This window comes from Triturus cristatus, chromosome 8, assembly GCF_964204655.1.
Source record: "Triturus cristatus chromosome 8, aTriCri1.1, whole genome shotgun sequence".
Taxonomy (NCBI): Eukaryota; Metazoa; Chordata; class Amphibia; order Caudata; family Salamandridae; genus Triturus; species Triturus cristatus.
The window spans coordinates 1,175,065,122-1,175,078,246 of record NC_140591.1 but is presented as its reverse complement, the minus strand read 5'-3'; the positions used below and the strand labels follow the sequence as shown (position 1 = coordinate 1,175,078,246).

General features: G+C 41.5%; 1 protein-coding gene across 2 annotated transcripts in view; it reads left to right on the top strand.

Annotated features, from left to right (window-relative positions):
- SHOX (SHOX homeobox) overlaps positions 1–13,125 on the top strand; it is a 62,938-nt gene that overhangs the window by 25,412 nt on the left and 24,401 nt on the right. The window contains exons 3-4 of one of the 2 annotated variants that reach the window (XM_085622837.1): positions 10,065–10,122; positions 12,158–12,249. In XM_085622837.1, coding sequence (XP_085478963.1) covers positions 10,065–10,122; positions 12,158–12,249 — 150 coding nt within the window. The remainder of the gene's footprint in view (positions 1–10,064; positions 10,123–12,157; positions 12,250–13,125) is intronic. The other variant, XM_085622838.1, reaches the window with a different exon arrangement.

The following is a 13,125-nucleotide window of genomic DNA, read 5'->3' as shown; positions in this document are numbered from 1 at the left end:
AGCGCAGTAGGGCTAAGCACAAAACAAGCATTGGCAAATCCAATAGCTCCCACCTATAAGACCTATTGGCTTTGATAATGGTTTTTATTGATGATGTACAGCATCGCAGTTGCTTGACATAAAAATAAAAAAAAACCTGCAATGATGGAGCAATGACGTCATTTTATGGGCATGTGTATTTGTTCAACACGCATGAATCTGCCTACAAAAGTTCTTGATTTTCTTCCATCTAAAATTGTTAAATTAAAAGCAGTGTGGTGGGTGCGAAGCAGATGGGTGAGAGAGAGCAACAGGAGTGCAGATTGGGGGAAGGATGAAAGAGGCAGCTACAAAACACATGCACTCTAAAGGAGTGCTTAAACAAAAAAGATAAAAGTAGTTCCCTAAAAGCCAGCAGATGAAGCATAGCAGCCAGCCAGCCAAAGACATGGTAAAAGTCTATGCTCCATGGGAGGAACAAACTCCAGATTGACAGGAAGCCATTAAATAAAATGCAGCCAAATGTGAGTTCCAGGGAAGCCAACCAATGGTAAGCAGAGGGCGGGCTCCAAGCCTCTGTATGTTCTCAGTAAGCCAACCAGCATGTCTTTTGCAACCAGACTGCTTGTGTTATCTAGTGGGATTGGCATAAAGAATTCACCAGGCACCAATAAGGATTTGAGGGCCTTCATAAGGGTCACATGCTACACAAATTGTGCAAAACCAGTTTTAATCTTCAATACAAATGCTAGACAAATTTAATAATGGGTTAAACATTGTTTTTCCGAGCTTTCTTTTTTGTTGCTGCACACATTTTTCCTTGATATGAATTAGTGAAAGAACAAAATGTCGTAGATTTCACTCTAAATTCACATCTTTGTAGGCAGGAGTGGCAAAATGTTTAAAACGCGAAAACATACTCGATAAAAGAAATTGTACTAAAAATAATTTGCCCTATCATGCCAGAAACTTATAACTTTCTGTTAATTCATTTTAGAGTGTTAACACACGTGTTGCATGTGATGGAATATTCCTCAGGCACCTTCCTTTGTTCAGGGTTGCACGCCTGGAGCTCACACTTTCAAGACCTAAATTATATTGGTAAAGGGCTACATGTTGGAGTAAACTGTACACAACTAACTTATACTTTGTTATTTTCCTACGTGCATCTTAGACATTTGTGAAACATGTAAATTACACATGAGCAAATCATCATGCTTTTTTCGCGGTACAAGATATTTATTTTTCAAGGAAGACATAAGGGAAAAGCTTTGCACATCATGTCCTTAGTTATTATTTGGAAATAGGCTCATTTTACTCATGCCAAAATACACTTCTAAGATGGATAGAAGACCATTTGTTACAGCCAGTAGATGTCAAAGAGGAGCTTTCTCTTAGAAAGGCAGTGAGCTGCAATACGTTTCCTAATTCTGGCAAGACCAACTCAACCTTTCATTTTAACATGATTGGTAAATTGAGCATCATTAAATTGTTTGATAGTAACATCTTTTATGTACGGCTCTTAGAAACCACTGCACTGCTGTATGAAGTGCTCTATAAAAACAATGTCACCTCTTACTGTAGCTGAGGTTTTGAGCAGGAGTATTTAGACACTGCATTTCGTAATGTAAGGTATGAAACCTGAACACCCAGTTTGAAGCACTTTATAGAACTTTCTTTTCTTACTTACTGCCCATTATGCCGACTGGCCTGTAGGGCAGCAATGAAGGGCCTCCAATTCTATTTGTCTTGGCCAAGTTTCTCTACAGTGCCACAACTGTGGTTCAGGTTTTTCATTTCTGTTTTTGCTGTTCTATTGAAGGTGTTCTGTGGCCTGCCTCACTCCAGCTTGCCTTCTGGGGTCCAATGAAGAACTGTTCTTGTGATGGACTCTTATTCTCTTCTGATGGTGTGTCCTATCCATCTCCATATTTTCTCATAATGATGGTGTACATGCTCTCTTGCTTGCATTTAGGTTTTCTAGAATTGGTTGCATTTGCGGCCGGCATGACTCACGGGTGGGAGGGCGGGGGGTTGCGCGGGAGGGGGGTTAAATTTAAAATACAAATGTTTAAAAAAGTTATCTTGACTTCGCCGTCCCACGTCCTCCCGCGTCGTCTCTGCTCCTCTTCTGCTCTCAGGAACAGGAAGCAGGCAGCCTCCCTCCCCAAAGCCAATCACAATGCTGTAATGGCAGCGTTGTGATTGGCCAGGACGCCGACCAACTAGGCGCCTATGGGGAGGCCATTTTCTCCATGTAGGCTGCATGCAGTCTATATGGAAAAAAGGCAGAGTGTGCATGACTGGTTTGGTTGACCCCAGACGGCCGACCAAACAGTCAGCGCCCTCAGCAGTGGGCAAGCCCCTCCTCCCCTGCCCTAGAGCAGCCCTGCCCACCCCCAACCAAACACTTCTGCTTTCTCGCAGTGCAAGAAGCAGAAACATAATATGGTAGTTTCCCATTTTATGTCTCTGCTTCCCGCACTGCGAGAAAGCAGCGGTGTGACGCTCCTCCTCCCTAGTGGAGGAGCCGCCCCTGATATGTAGAAGAAACCAGGGTGTTCTGTCATTCTTTCCATCCAGGCATGTCAGATGTTTTTGCGGAGCCCGAGTCAACTTATTGAAGGGGGACACACATGGGTGGAGAATATTTTTCTAACTTTAAATGCATCCTGCAGGTTTAGAGAGGAAAAGGTCGAGTTGTCCTATCTTTTTATGACTAAGACTTTACGGTTGTAAAGATATTACTAGTAAACTGCCTTTGAATAGCAAAGAATCGACAACTTACACAAAAGTGGAAGTTTACCTTTGTGAATCAGGCCCTTAGGTTGTGTATACCAAAAGGTAGTAAAGTTAATACAGCAAGTGTAAACTTACAAAAAAGTGAAAGTTTACTTCATGAATGTACCGACTTAATATTTATCGCTATCAGGGCATAGCATCTCTAAAGATAAATAAATGGGCCATAAAAGGGGAAAGCACAACAACATTGTAACAAATAGCTAAGGAACCCGTTTCCATAAATTCGAAACCATCCAAATAGTCATCGACCACCACCACCAAGGGTATGAAAAAGTAAAGTAAATGAAAGTGCTACTTATCTGAATGAGGAGCAGCATTTAAAAGCGGAAGATAATCCAGTGCATGGACTATTTATAAGTGGGGGAAAGTTCGATTCTGGATTGTCACTGTTTGTGATAGAATTTTCTTTAAAGTGCTGCTTTGGAGTGGCATTAAAAGGATTTTACCATAATGATAGCCTCCGGTCTTGTAATTAAATTGTTTCTCAGGTTCAGCTTTTGTCCCTTCTCACAGTACTTGCAGAGCTCAGTCTTTCTGGGTTTCTATCCCTACTTTAGTCCACGTGGTAGAATGAGGAGTTGTGTTCAATAAGCTTGTACCTGTTGAGTGTCTGCTACGACTGCACATTTTGCCACAGATAAGATCCATTATTGAGCTATGGTGCATGTTCAAGGGTCTATACCATGTCATCTTTGTGTTCCCCATCCTCGTTGTAAAGCCTTCCAAAGGCTTGCACTCATTTCTTGCGCCTTTTCTCTCTCTCACACTCTGCCTCATGCTCTCCCTCACTGCCATTAGTGACATTGCCAGATTCTCTCATACTCTCTATTCCAATGTCTTTCTGATTAATCCCTTCTTCCTTGGTCTTCTATCAGGGACAGCCAAGGCAGACCTGTCACCTAAGAACTTTATGTGTCTCACCTGGTCGAAGACCAAGATTCCTTTGCTAGATCTGACAAAAGAGACAAGAATCTCATTTGATTAGCATTCATAAGTGTGGGCAAGATCAACACAAGCGAGAACATTAAAACCCCTTTGCCCCTGGTTGGCTTCCTATCACCCCCTTCAAATCAGGATATAAACATAGTCATAAAGATAAACAACACACCAGCAGAGATTTAGCGTTCAGTTGGATTGACAAGACCTCAAATGAGGTCCTGCTTGATCTATATTGAATTACCAAGGAGCAATGCCAACACCCAGAGGTCCCAGGGGCCTACAACAAGTTTTTGCCTTAAACAGAGTAAAGTGGACCACATTCACTGGCAAAAATAGAACAATGATCCTAGCTTAAACTTTTAATAATTTGTATTACTACTTGGAAGTAAAGGTCCATAATATTACTAAACAGAAATTCATAGTCATAGTCAGGAATTTCATATAAAAACGAATTCACATTCTTAGTCAAGAATTTGTAAAGAATCTATAAGCACCTGAGTATCCAGTCATTCGCAAAACAAACAATAAAGATCAGTCTTCGGGCTGAAAGAAGATTATTCTTAACTCCCTTGTGAATTTGCCCGGCCACACAATGACCATAATGCCAGCAAGAGGTCATCCCATTCATCTCAGCGCTTGTACCATTTTCCATCATACTGTTTTCCTCTATAACATTGGCAGAATTATCTCTCCCATATCCTGTGACCTCAAAGTCTGCCAAAGTTCAACCTGTCATTCAAATGTTGCATACCTCTCCATTAATTAGTTATACAAATTAGCAACAAAACTCAAAATATACCATCTGGCAATGTGAAGCAAAGGAAGTCCCTTGAATGTCCTGGAAATGTGGTTCTGCGGTGACAAGCCTACATCCGCCCTAGCAACGTTGTTCTGAATTATGTAGGAGGCAATGCAGACCTAACTAAGTGGTGCCAGGAGAACCAGCATCATTAAACCAGGCGGCCAGCCACTATGGCCCTTTCCAATGCAGCACTGTTTCTTTCAGGGAGGAAAGTTCAAGTCTGACAAGCGGGTAGATCTAAAATCTGCACATCCTTGTGATGGTGCTAACATGATCTTTCATAGACTAATAATTGTTAAATGCTGCCCTAGTTTCTTTAGTTCATAGGGTCGTCTGAACACAGCTTCACCCAATCCTCAAGTTCCTTGCGTTTCTGACAGTTTTTCCACCATTGTGCTTGAGCCTTCGAACAACTTGCAACCAATTGTTCTTCTCCTCCCCATAATTTAACAGAAAAGATATGTCTATATTAAATTGAACTGAGCCAAATTGAGGTGACCTGGTGCTCATTACACCCTGGCCAAGGCTCAGGCCGGGAGAGGATGCAGGTGCAATTAGTTCCCCCGCAAAATGGAAAGGATGGATGCCAGGTTTACGGAGGCTCTGAGGCTACAATGAATCGAAGACTTGGCAACATCTTGTTGTCCCTCCATCCACCATGACCGTAGATGCACATATTGTATATCACACCTTACACTTAAAGTGTGGCATCACCCTGTGGTTTTAACCCCCAGGCTGCTTACTCTTCACTTGCATTAATGCATCCTATACACCAACTATTGCACCCCTGCTTTGACTAATAGATGAGTTAATTCAGTTTGATAGAACCCTGATCACATCCTGTGACATCACTCCTTGTGATGTATTTGCAGGTCTCCTATGTTAATCACTTCCCCTTCCACTATTTATCTGTAGGGCTGTGTCCCGCCCAGGCTTTTGCCTCAGCATGCAGGGTGCAAGCTTCTAAGAGTCCTTTTCCGCCATGAGGAGGACACTGAGAACAATGATGTTCATAGAGACTGTCAATTCCTAGGCAGGTAGTGCTGGGGTCTCCTCCCTGTAATGAGGGACAGAGCATCCCCGGGGACTGTCGAGTCCTTGTGCGGCCTCAGCCTACTGTGGAGTCAAGTACCTTCGGGATTGAATGGGTCATGTGCTTTCTTTTTTGGAAAGATCCCATCCACAGGATCCACATTCATAAATTCAAGTGCTACTAAGTTGTTTCTTGTGGCACGTTACACACATTTCACATTTTGATACTTTACAAAACAATTAAAAGTGTATATATGTAAAAAAAAAAATGGTAGAGGAAATCAACTCCCTACACTGGAAAGGGCAGTGAGGAAATAATCTTGCATTTTTTCCAGACTGGACCATCGCCTACTTCAAATAACTCTGATTAGACGTCATCTCTTCATGATCTTGGTTTCCCATTCCCACCCCAAAAACCTCAGGCAACCAGCGATCATACAATGGTCCATATAATGGGTGAGAATGAAGTCGCTTTGAAGGTTGACCACATACAAAATATTCTTATGCAACACAATGTTGCAGCATCGGTAAATTTAGTCTAGTTTGCAAGAGCAATGCATCTATGCTGCGTGGCATGTCTGGAAGCTGAAGTTATGGAAAGTGTATAGTTTTTTTCTGTTTACATTTCTGTTATTTGTGATATAACATTTCAGGAAGTGTTTTTCGTATCTGAAACCGCGACTGCGGCTTTGCCAAGAAACAGTAATTTCACTGCAGAGTTGTAAGTAGACTGAAATAGTCTAATCGGACAAGAACATTTTTAGTACAGCGCCTGAAGGAAAATGATGTGCCAAGTACCATAGGGCACAGAAAACCACTGGTGAACTAAAGACAGATGAGCATAGAATAGATCTTAGCATTAGTATTGAACCACACACATATTCCACCATGGTATGCTCCCTGAATACGAAATCTGGAGCATCTAGGTGTACAAATATCGAGAACGAATATCAAATCTAAACTATTGAACGATAAGGAAGTATAGATTTTTCATACTAACTCTACACATATGTACAGTAACATTATATATAACGTTAGGGAAAAGGGAAAAGGGAAGCAGGCGCTGCTGGACTATGCGGAAGCTTGAGCTGCAGTATTGGGCCTCATAACTTTGTTTTGCATGGCAAGTGCTTTAGTGGGATGTTCCGTGCCCATTTCTAATGAGGCCGCCCTGAAGGGTCCTGGGCTCCAGAAACGGAAGATTGTTGTTGTTTGATGTTAAGTGAGGAGCCTGACTCACTCACGCCCCCAACCTACGGAGGATATGCTAATTAGCGAAAATGGGATGCGTGTGGAAGGGATTCGAGCAGGATGATTCCTGCTACGATCGTGCTGCAACAGATGGTTTCGGCTGGTCGCACGCAGAATGGAAACACTGCGGCATTTCACCTGACTGCTTTTATACTTGAACCACTTGAACATCAGTGCAGGTAACAAGCACCTAAGTCCAACAAGGCTCAAATGTAAGGACTTCCAGTTTAAACATTTTTTGATTGCACTGCACTGTGGGAGTTGATGTTTCAAGCTGTCACGTGATTAAAAATCTTTTAAATAGCACGCCCAAGCGCACGTTGGTGTCTCCTTCCTCCTGTGATCAAGGCTATATATATAAATATATATATATATATATATAAGCAGTAACCAGAGTTCACAGGCTCCTCCGCAAAGCTCCAGACCGAGAGGGCGGTCGTAACAGCCAGCGCCTGTATGCTGGCGAAAGTATACACACCAAACTTCTCTTCCAGACGGGAAGAAAAGGGACGACTCAGCTCCGGGGATTGGAATACTGCAGAAACGCGTTATATCAGTGCCAACAGCTAAATAAAAAGTGTGATTTTTTACTAACATGCGGTGTCGGTGTCACGACACCTGGAAATTGAGAATTGTAGATATATATTAAAATATATATATATCCACACACATATACATATATTTAAGTTATGTAGATGTGGAGCTTGGAATAGAACATTCATACATCCTCTAGGTAAACTGACTTTGTGATATTTAAGGTGTCAATGTTTTGTCCGTATTCTTGTATCTCACTATTCTTACTCTTGATATTCCGTGGTACAATCATTCTCCCCGCTACCCCCAGTCATACGCAGCAGGCGTGTACCTTCATCTCAGATTAGGCACAAATCATGCCATAGTAATAATTCTAAAACCTCTCTTGAAAAAAGTAGTCACGTGATTGTTCACATTTCCAACAAACTGAAACGAAACAACTACAGTTGCATGTGCCTTTATCCTACATAGTTTTATCTTTTTAAAAAAAAAAATTATTTTGTATATTGCTTTTATATAGTGCTTGTTCAACCAATTAGTCACATAAGGAAGCAGCGGGTTAAGGAGTAGTCCTGTTTAATGACAGCAGGATAACAGTGGTAACAGGGAGTTGTTGGAGCCGGGATTCACATCTGTGTTAAATCCAAAAGTCTGTCTCAATAGGCGTGTCTTCATAACCCTTCTGCATCTTAAAAAATAGTTTTCAGCAGGAATGGGATGTGGAGAGCATTCCACAGGTAGGAGCCCTGTGAGGGCTGTGTTCCCTGTGAGTGCAGTGTTCTGCCTCTAACATTTCTCTTGATCAATGGAGAGCTTCTTGTCTCTTTGTTAGACTTTGTTACCTCTATTTGTGTAGCAATTAAAAGAATGCCCTTCCAATTGGGCCAGTGTAAAAACATGTTTGATAGTGCACTATTTGCAGATTTCTCAGTAGTGAGCTATGGACTCTCTTCCAAAGGTCCATGGTGAGCCCAGCTAAGGAACCAAGGCGTTACGTTGATGTCTTGTATTGTCTCGGTGGCGTCCTGGCTTAGAAACAATTCCTGTACCTAGGATTCTGGTCCACTGAGGGCACAAGCAATACTGAGGCACTGTCTAATTGGTGCCCTCTTCTCACACTGTGCCTAGTTTATCCTATTAATACCACCTATGCTCCTCCTTTCATGCTTTCACTGGTGAGAGTTGTGCTTTTTTAGGTTTGGTGAAGCAACCTTTCGTGTTGAATACACAGGGAGCGGGCTTTGGGTCAGCCCGCTTTAATCCATGGACTTGCTTAAGTGAGCCCCTTCCGCCATTGGCTTGAAATATTTTCAATCCAATTTTTGAATAGGTGGAAGGTATTTTATTCTCACCATCGTGCTGTTGAATGTAATCTTCCACCTCCAAGGAAGCGTTTCCATTGAATGCATAAGGGACTATTTTTCATGTGAAAAATGTAATCATCACACATTTGTTACATTTCAGTGTTTATATTATTAATGCATTGTATACAAAAAGAGACATTTTATTTGCTAATTTATTTCTCTTACAAGACAAATTGATTCTATTTGTGCCAAAAACAAATGAAATGCTAGGAAGCCTTGCACACAGGGTTTCCAATCAGAGAAATGCCTCTTTGGCATCCCTAACAACTGCATTTAGCTGCATGGCTGCCAATAAATTTCAGCCCACTTAGCCGCTCCCCTGTTCCTGCTGCTGAGCCGCTGATGCAATACACATTCTGCACACTTGGTAGCTTTGACAAAACCAATAGGTCTGACTTATGGAAGCCAGACCTATTTCTTCTTTCAGTTCTTGTTGTTCATTAGCTTCAGTCCCTCCACTGATGCCCTTTCATCAGCTGCTACCCTTTGCCCGCTCTCTGGGTTCTAGGGTACAGTCCTTGCTGTCTCCCCTCTAACTGGTCAAGAAGAGAGAGGCAGGAATCGAAAGTAAAGACGGCTTAAATAGCCCCACTTACTTTCTTTAGTTTGGACGCCTTGCCCTTTCCTTAGTCTCTCAGAAGGACACAGGAGGTGGTGGTCGGCTAAGGCTGGGATGAAGAGTCACACCTTCGATGTCATCTAGGGTCAAAGGGTGTGGGTCTTTTCCATTACACCTAGCATTTTTGGTAGTTCGGCTCAGTGTACCACACTATAGTCTCCTTCATAAGGTTCTTCATCTCACGATATCCCTCTTCAGTGCATCTCTGCCCTTATTTTTTGTTAAATGTTCCTAAAAAATCTTCTATTTGGACCATGAACAGCAGCCACGTTTTCAAAAATGTCACTTAAAGGGCCAAAGAGTTAAGAAGCAGGGTATCACTTTTTCTTCTCAGTTCAAGAATGGGCAATGACTGAAAAGTGAGATATCAACAGCCATTGTAACATACAAAATGTAATTAATTTATTTCATAAGTAAATCACAATTTCTTCTTGCGAGCAACCCGAGTAGAATACTTAAGTTCAGGACTACTTACTAGCATAGTATGCTTTTTTCCCCTCTCAAGAGCTTGCTCCTTATGTGCTGTCCGTCATCAATACTTTTTGCTTATGTTATTATATGTCATCAATTTGTTCTTTCTACTTTCCACTTTTTGGCCTTTCGACCTCCCCTCTCACGCCCCTCCCATCAGCATTATTCCCACATGCGCCCCTCAAGTTTCCCACTCTTAAACTCTCTCCATCATGCGCTCTCTCACAGACTCTATTCAGTTTCCTCTAACACACCTGCTCCCCTCTTACAGGTATGGTTCCAGAACCGAAGAGCAAAATGCCGGAAGCAGGAAAATCAGATGCATAAAGGTAAGTCTCTCGTGGGTCTGTGGTGGGGAATGCAGGAATTATTGGTGGCCATCATCTCAGGCAGTGGTTTATATGGATCTGAAAGACGAAGGAGATTAAACCCTCTGTGATGGGTGGCATGGTTGATTTTTTTTTGTTTAGTGGAATGCAGAGGCGAAATAGCTGCAGTTCATGAAATTTCGCGTCAATTTCAGGCGTAATATGGAAAGCAAATTTCGCCAAAAATTACACAGCAATGATTTGTTGTTTCTCGGAGTTTTGTGTTGTATTTATGTAGAATGATTCGTCCACCTCTGGTAGTGATTTAAAACTTTAATTATGAAAACATGTTGCAACAGAACTGATACACACCGGGTCATTCAGCTTGAGCATATGTATTACCGTAACGTACATTTAAGAGACATACACTGGATTGTGGAAATAGTAGGAAGCAAGCATGGATAAAACAATTTATCACTGTTATTACAGATTGTGAACCCAGGTGGTAATAGGGATTACACTAACACCAATGGTAATGAGAAACAACGCTGAGACCAATTACAGTGACATATGCATTCGGAAGTAGTCCTAGGGTGAGATTTACAGTTTGTTCCATTAGAAAGGCAGTTTTTGCCACCTGCGGATTTTAGGATTTTTCTGAACGACTTCAGGTCCTTCACTTCAACAACCTAGGGCAGGTAAATCTGTCATCAAATGAGTAGTGAAAAAGTTTGCTATTAGATTTATGGCAAATGGACCAATTCACTGGCAGATTTTCCAGAAACGTACGGTGGCTCTGTCAGAGTTTCCACGCATATGCGCGGGCACTAGATTTATCCATATAATGAAAAGGTACATTTTCCGTACACATATTCTCATTCCAGGGTCATGTCGTGGAGAAGAGCTTCCTTCCGTGACAAGGTTTACCGCCATTTCCACTGCCTTTTCACAGCAGAGATTTCCAAAAGTTAACCTGATAAAACACTCCAGCGCTTCATCAGGGGTATGAAGCGCTATGTAAATGAAATTGAAAATTTGCAAATCGTTGCAGTTATCACTTGGATATTCTGATCTGGCTGCAGTGGATTCCGCACCACGTTTTCAGTGATGAGGTCAAGTTACAACAATGGAATTAGCATCAAATCGCACACGTCTGATTCCATCCCTGGCATGGCTAGCATAAATGCCGCCATTTTGGTGACCTTGCCATTAGTTCCTTCCTCTAATCCAGGCCCCTAGAGAGGAAAGTAGATAATTCAGAATAGTTATTCAGGGAAGCCACCGCCAAGTACTGAACAATATTTAGCATTTATTTTTTAGCAAAGGTGCGCAATGAAATACCACAAAACATACTGTGAAATACCAGCCCGTTTTAACTTTACCTCAGATGCGTATAGGTGGAAGAGCATTTTTAGGTCAGGCCTTAGCCAAGAATTTTTGATTTTAACAAAATGTATATATTTTATATACATACTAATTACAGGCTTTCAACTAGCCCTTTTCATCCATTGGCCTGTTGTTGTGTCATTCACATATTGTTTTCCGCCCTCTACAGACTACAGCATGAGGCAAGTGGTCAGCAAACTTCAGTCATTGACTAACTTCCTGAGAGAGACTGTATTCTGCTCTTTCACAAGAAACACAGCCACACACACAAAGCAGTTGTCTGTACATCAGATGCTACTATCATACTATATGCTTTTTGAGACTAAAAAACAATTTCTGCTTTAGGCAATTTTTTAAAATATATATTTGCAAAGGCCCGGCACCTCTCCCAACACTAACATTTAACAAAAGCAATGAAAAAGCAAAACAAGCATTGGCAAAGCTAAAAGGCTACCAGCCAGTGGCAGACTGATTGGTTTTACAGATGATTGTTTAGATAGTCAAGGAGGGGAATGCTATTGTAGATAGAGTTTCTTTTGCTCCAGTTATATAGTCAAGGAAAGAGAGGACAAAGGAAGACTCCTAACGCATCGGCAACAGTAGCCAACGATTTGAGATGGGCACCTATCTATTTACGTGCAAGTGAACCATTTCTTGCTTCTTCTCCCAGGTGTGATCCTCGGCACAGCCAGTCACCTTGATGCCTGCAGAGTCGCGCCCTACGTGAATATGGGTGCACTGAGGATGCCTTTCCAACAGGTAGTTGGTTTTTTTTCCAAGTCACAATTTTTGTGTAGGATATATTTGTTTTGAATTTGCTGGTCTATGGTGTGCTAACTCAGTCACAACTTTTTGCAATACTTTATATGTTTTGGTCATCCTGAGTGGGCCTACTTTGGTGTTAAAGAATCTCTTAGATGTGAACTGAATCTGAACAAAATTGTTATCCAATCTGCATCTTGTATTTGCATTAAATCTCTGGACAGGAGCAAACACTTGGTTGCAAAGGGATTAGTGGAACAAAGAGAGTGGATAATGAGGTTTTCCTTACTTGGAAATTTACTATTATTCTTCAAGGAAAAATAGGTGGCCTGCTTCATGAGTCTATCCACAGAGCATACTTTTTAAGGTTATAATTTGGTTGGGAGCTCTCGTGGATAGAATTATTTGTAGAGCAATGTAATATTATGCAAGTGCAGAGGAGGACATGTTTTTAGAGTATGAAAGCTGTGCTTGTGGCTTTAGCAGAAACTCTACCATGTAATCTTAAGCAACATAACTATAGAGTCCTTTTCTCGATTTACAACCACTTGGATCTGGGGCGTGTTCCACATTTCCTTGTTTTACAAATTGAATGTCACCCCTTAAGTGTTTGCTTTTATACACGCACACATTTTTCTTACTGCTCAGAACGAAGCCATTAGGCCATTCTGCCATTCTGGCCTTTCTTCAGTTTTTTTTATGATATAGTCCTACTTTGGTAGTTTCACTTGGACACCCATGAGCTTTTCTTTTAAAAACACGAAGTGGAATGCAAATTTGATCTTTAGGTTGGGAATTGGATAATTAAAAAATAAAAAGACAATTTACGAGTGCAGAGTTATGTTGAAAAACACTACGTTGGCTGCTTGCTTGTTT